This window comes from Cherax quadricarinatus, unplaced genomic scaffold, assembly GCF_038502225.1.
Source record: "Cherax quadricarinatus isolate ZL_2023a unplaced genomic scaffold, ASM3850222v1 Contig1685, whole genome shotgun sequence".
NCBI lineage: Eukaryota > Metazoa > Arthropoda > Malacostraca > Decapoda > Parastacidae > Cherax > Cherax quadricarinatus.
Window position 1 is genome coordinate 9,255 of NW_027196711.1, and position 6,641 is coordinate 15,895.

The 6,641-nt window shown below is 38.4% G+C and overlaps 1 protein-coding gene across 1 annotated transcript; it reads left to right on the forward strand.

Annotated features, from left to right (window-relative positions):
* Window positions 1-3,164: 3,164 nt before the first annotated feature.
* LOC128685714 (helicase SRCAP) lies at window positions 3,165-6,412 on the forward strand. Its single transcript, XM_070081099.1, has 2 exons — window positions 3,165-3,291; window positions 5,050-6,412. The coding sequence occupies exons 1-2, from the start codon at window positions 3,208-3,210 to the stop codon at window positions 6,364-6,366; spliced, it is 1,401 nt and encodes a 466-aa protein (XP_069937200.1). The 5' UTR covers window positions 3,165-3,207; the 3' UTR covers window positions 6,367-6,412.
* The last annotated feature ends 229 nt before the right edge of the window (window positions 6,413-6,641 follow it).

Sequence of the window (6,641 nt, forward strand, 5' to 3'; positions counted from 1 at the left end):
GAGTGAATGATGGTGAAAGTTTTTCTTTTTCGGGCCACCCTGCCTTGGTGGGAATTCTCCAGTGTGATAATAAATAAAAATGGCTGGTGTGTGGGGGAAGTACCCTGGCTGGTGTGTGGGGAAGTACTGTGGCTAGTATGTGGGGAAGTACCCTGGCTGGTGTACCACCATCACTACCACCCTCTACCACCACCACTTTCGTATCTTCCTACAAACTTTTTCTTTAATTCTATAGTGTTTCTCACCCTCTTTGCCAAAGGGCTGGCACTAGAAACTTTCTTTGGGCCCATGGTGGCTTATTTAGCAGTTACAAGCACTAAAAACAATGGAATAATACAAAATATATCGCATGTACACATGGAATCATCCTCACTGGGTAGTAAACAATGGCACACTGGCTGTACATGGAGTGTTTGGGCGGCTTACAGCACGCGGACACATTCAGGATGAATGACTTTAACAGGGTTCTTTGTCATTAACCGAGCCAATATTTTGATGCAAAAACGTTACTTAATCCAATTATTACTTAATCCGATGACGTCTTAATCCAAGGGTCCACTGCAGTTGAAAAGCCATTAATGCGTTCCTGCACTCTGGAGACAAGACAAAATATGAATATGACACTAATATCAACTATACGGCTTATTTATCTATCACAATTCATCTAATATGACATGATAAACAATATACAGTGGATCCTCACCTAACGATATTAATTGGTACCTGAGAACGAATATCGCTAGGTGATTTTTTTTAGCATTAGCCGAGGCAAAATGTTAGCATTAAAATGTATCGTTAGGCGAATTTAACGTTATGCGATGCGTTCGTTAGGCGAGGGTCCACTGTAATTAACACAGAAACATGATATATACTCTAGAATGAATAAAATAGGTCATAATGTGGTGGCAGAGACAGCAGTGGAAGCGTCCACTATTTCCTGTCTAACTTTGACTATAGTATCTTCCCATGCTCTTATTGTAAGAGAAAACTGTTTATTTGTGAGGCTAATTGCAGAAATATCGTATATAAAAACATAAATCATAATGCACTACAGAATGTAAAGAAATATTAAACTGTTTAAAGTGTATAGGTACTTACACTCTTGGATCAGAGATGGTGGGGGAGGTTGAGGCTGCAGTGTATGATGTCAGTGGCCCTGTAAACCTCCAACTATAACATTGTTTTGTTTGATTGCTTAACGTAACTGATACAATTTGTTTAATCACTGAACTTAATTGATACTATTTTTGTTTAATCACTGAACATAACAGATACATCTTCGTTCTTAAGTATCTACATATCGTAGATGTACTAAGCTGGTATTGCCTGGCAAAGTCCATGGAAATCATCGTCTTTTTCTTCTCAGCACTATCCTTTGCACTTATTTTCTTAGGACCCATGGTTAGAAAAAAGAAATTTGGCCAAATGACTGTAAAAAAAAAATGCAAGCAAGCACAAGAGAACTGCTTCTACAGCAATGTAAGCATGTGTACTGCTTACTGGATGTTTTGGCATCAGCTGTGCCACCTACTGGCAGCATTCTGAATTATTATTACGTATGTTTTGTTATTATTATTATTATTATTATTATTAATTTAGTGAACTGAAGCTCTATCATTATAATAATAATATTATTATTATTATTATCATTATTAATTTAGGTAACTGAAGCACAGATCCAATTCCCTAGAGTAAGAGCCTCTCACCAGCGTCAAGGATCCTTGACGCTGGTGAGGGGCTCTTGATCTAGGGAATTAGATCTATGCTCTAGTTACCTAAATTAATAATAATAATAATAATTATTATTATTATAATAATAGCGAACACCGGCAACTCAGTGCATAGTTTACCTCGCCATGGGAGCAGTTCTCTCATGCTTTGCTTACATTTTTGACAGTTATTTACCCAAGTTTCATTTTTCTAAGCATGGGTCCTAAGAAAGTAAGTGTAAAGGACAATGCTGAGATTAAAACATGAAATCATAGATAAACAAGCGAGGTGTCCATGTTTTGCATTGATGGGGAAGCAGGGGGAGTTGGCTCGTATCTCAAAAAACTCATATGTTGGGACACTTGTAAATCAAGGTTCCACTGTATTATAGAAATAGAGATGATTTTGATTGGTTTCACGATGAAAAGGACCTTGAAATTGAGCTCGAAGTAGCAGAAATGTTCGATTTTTGCTTATGTTCAAGAGTGAACAAATGACATCACCATCCAATACCTGTCCAACTGGCCAGTCTAATATGCAGTCACGAATGGGTTGACATTATTTATACAATTATTACAATAATGCGGTAGTTTGCATAACAGTAAATCTTCTATTTTTTGTGTGAATATAAATTCAAAATAGAAAGCAAGAGTAATATAAGAGGGACCTGGAGGCATGACTAATGTACAGAGAAAATGTTATTTTAGTGCCAGGAATGTCTGCATTGTTTATTTTGGACCCTATTTTGAAATTGGCATCTTTTTTAATTTGCATGAAATTGGTCAAATTGCCAATTTCTGACCAATTTATTGGGTAGTTGAGATTGGTAAATGGGCAGTTTCTTGTACTCAATTGATAGAACAAATGGGGTTCTAAAGAAATAGCTATGAATTTGGTTGACTGGAACATTGGAATTGGCTGAAAATTGGGTTCAAAGTGGGCGAAATCGCCGATGTGTATACATCGCCGAGATTACTTACTTAGCGAGAGTGTAGTTCCATAAGTTTTCCATCAAATTTCGTACTTTTGGTGTCATTACCATTGGGAAAAGATTGTCTATCATTTCATAAGAAAAAATAATTTTTTTTCTGTTCGAATATTTTGTGACACAGACAGAGACTTCAGGATTTGGGTTCACGAAAGTCAAAGGGTTAAACTAAAAATACTGTTTTTTTCTCTCTCATTATGCACTGCATGCTGCATTTTTTTTTTTTATTTATTTATTTATTTATTTATTTATTTATTTATTTTAGTAATTATACTGCACACACTGACCACTCAGACCCATTCTCTCATATGTAGGCCTACAGCTATCACCCACAAGACTGGAAGCCACTAAAATTTTGATGTTGTATTATGGGACCAACATTGGCTTGCAAGCCATATTACAGGACCAACAGTGAAAGGGTTAAAGAATTTATTACATTTTTGTAAAGTTGTTATTAAAAGCAGTCCAGTAATGTTAATCGTATTTTCAGGTGTATCCAAGTGGATGTAATGAGTGTAAGAGAAACTAGTGTACAGAATGAGACCACCACTTCAGCCCATAATGTGACAGAAATTTCTCAGGCTGTTGCTGGGGTGAGTAGTATTTAGTTGTACTCTGGCCTACTATAATGATGTAAACTTTGTGGTTTTTTCCAGGAATTTTTTTTTGGTGTGGAGACCAACGATGCAGGCCTAACATACCAGATTGTGACCATTTTGTGGGCACTGGAATTTAAACATTAACCTATGTATAGCAGCTTAAGGGTTAAAGCAGTTTTTATTAGGTTAGTGAGAATCTGGTTAAAGCTTCCAGTAGAGAGGGAAATTATTTTTCAGTAAAAGTAGACCTTGAACAAGGATGCATGGTGTCACTATGGTTGTTTAACATATTTATAAATGGAGTTGTAAAAGAAGTGAATACTAAGATGTTGGGGAGAAGTGTGGAATTAAAATTTAAGGAATCTAATACAAAGCGAGAGTTATCAGTGATTTTTGCTGATGACAAAGAAAAAAAAAAGTTGTGAAGATTAGTGGACAAATATATAAGGGTATGTAAAAGAAGGAAATTAAAAGTGAGTATAGGAAAGAGCAAGGTGATGAGAGTAACATAACATTAAGATATTAAAAGATTGGATATCAGATTGGAGAGATGGAGTATGGAGGAAGTGAATGTGTTCAGATATTTGAGAGTAGACTTGTCAGTGGATAGGTTTATGAGTGATGAGGTGACCATCAAATTGATGAGGGGAAAAAAGTAGGTGGTGTGTCGAGACATCTGTGAAGACAAAGAATGTTATCCATGTAGGCAAAAGAGGGGAATATATCATGGTATAGTGGTATCACTACTCCTGTTTGTGTGAAGCATGGGTTGTGAATGTTGCAGTGAGGAGAAGCTGGAGGTAGTGGAGATGTAATGTCTGAGGGCAATATGTGATGTGAATTTTATATAGAAAATTTATAGTTTGAAGATTAGGACATGCAGGGTTACTAAAAGGATTATCTAGAGAGCTGAGGAGGGGGGTCATTGAGGTGGTTTGGACATTTAGAGAGGGTAAAGGAAAGCAGGATGATTTGGAGGGTGTATACACCTATAGTGAAGGGAAGGGGTCATCCTAGGAAAGTTTGGATTGAGGGAAAGGGGCCATCCTAAGAAAGTTTGGAGGGGGGGGTAAAGGAGGTCTTGTATGCAAGGGGCTTGCACATCCAACATGCGAGGATGTAGAGTGTGAGCAAGGTAACGTTCATGTAAGATTAAAGGAAACCAGTTAGCCAGCCTTGAATCCTGGAGGTGGGAAGTACAGTGCCTGTACTCTGAAACAGGTAAGGATATTGCAGTTTGGAAGGGCATCTGAACTGTAATGTTGGCAAACCTCTGGCAAGATAGTGGAGTGAGTAATGGTTTAAGTCTTTCTTCTTTTTTGGGTCATCCTCCCTCTCTGGGGGATGGCCATTGTGTTAAAAAAAAATTAGTACTGTACTTACGAGCCACTCACTACTGCATTTATTGTAAATGGTTTTCTGGTGTTTATTGCTATTAATAATCACTCCAAAATTTATTTATTTTTCCCTTCCCTATACATTTTTTCTGCTCTTTATATCCTTGTGTTCTGTAAATATTAAAGTTTCCCCGTATTCTGTATTCCCCCATCCCCCTCCTTCACCTCCCCTTTTCTTTTTCCTTTCTCTCTTCCACCTGAAAGTAACCTTAAAAATTATAAATAAGGAGGAAATGTCTTTTTGTATAAATTTTTTGGAAACAGAATGTAGAGTTCTGTACTGTACTTGTTAATTTATTGGTTTGCATGCCAATTTTGTAAATTTAGTTTTATATTAATTATGAATTTCTTTCAGGGTATTGCCCCCAGCAACAGCAGCAGCAACAGCAGCAGTAGCAGCAACAGTGGAGGAGGAGGAGGTATAGAGTGCCAGTTAGTGCAACAGCTAATGAGTCCTGTGAAGACTGGCAGCATGGGGTGTAGTGACGGAGAGCTAGTGAGGCTCACTGATGCCCACACACTTCACTCCTACACACCACACACCTCTCCTGTGCCTTCTGTGCATGGAACTCCTGTACTTGCTGAAGCCACTCCTAACACCTCTCCCTCATCCTCTCCCAGGAGACCACCACCTGTTTCGTTGCAGCCTCCTGCCAAACGTATTAAGGTTGAAGAGAAGCCCTCAGATCTACTTGAATTAAGGAGAGTAATTACTGACTGGAAGAAAGCCAAATTGGAAAGTGTAAAGGAAAAATACAATGATCATTTGGTTGAACTTTTCTTTTTAGAAAGAGATGGTAATATGATGGACTATCAGTCTTGGAGTAGACGTCCTACTCGAGAATTCCTTCAGTTTGTTCGCCAACACAAACTTGAAGGGGATGAATCGTTAGAGACCAAGTTCACTGTTCCCAACCCTTTACACTTAACCTCAGGTGTTCAAATAAAAACTGAAAATCCCTCAGGATCTCAGTCACCTTTGAAAGGTGCCTTGGGTGCTAATATCAGGACCTCCTCATCTCCTGTTAAACCTGGGAAAGGCTTGGCAAGCCCAGCAATAGGAGGGCGCCAGAAAATGCCCTCTGCAAGTGAGAATATTCAGGTAACAACACAGCAGGACCAAATGTTGGAAAAGGCTAGGCAGGAAGCCTATGTCATGCAACGAATTGCTTCACTAAGAAAGGAGGGATTGTGGGCGGAAAAAAGGTTACCAAAAGTGCAAGAGCCCCCTAGAACAAAGGCTCACTGGGACTACTTGTTAGAGGAGATGGTGTGGCTTAGTGCAGATTTTGCTCAAGAACGAAAATGGAAGAAAGCAGCTGCTAAGAAATGTGCGCGTATGGTTCAGAAATATTTTCAGGACAAAGCTTTACAAGCACAAAAGGCAGAAAAAGAACAAGAAATGAGAACTAGGAAAATAGCTGCATTTGTTGCTAAAGAAATTAGAACATTTTGGGGCAATGTAGAAAAGTTAGTCGAATACAAAGTAACAACAAAGCTAGATGAGAAAAAGAAGAAAGCTCTTGACCAACAGTTAAGTTTCATTGTGGATCAGACAGAAAAGTACTCATCTTGGTTAGCTGAAAGTATGAACAAACCAGTAGATTCTGCTGCAGCATCAACACGTTCCAATACTCCTTCACGTGACAGCCGCATGTCGGATGGTAAGTAATTCAAACCATAAGTTTTGCAGTGTTTTTTTTTTCCAACTTTTGTCATGCAAATAATTAGGTATTGTGTTGCAAGATACTGTTTCCTGTTAACATGTTTGTATAGGTGTAGGGTATGTATGTTCAATCTGTAGTTTCTTCTAGACAGTTCCGGGTCACTTTCCTCTGCAGCCCAGTCCCGGACTAGGCTGCATTTAGTCCAGCATAAACCACACACTGGCTGATCAGGATCTGACTTTGAGGAGCTTAACAAGCTCCATCTTATATTGTTGGTAGA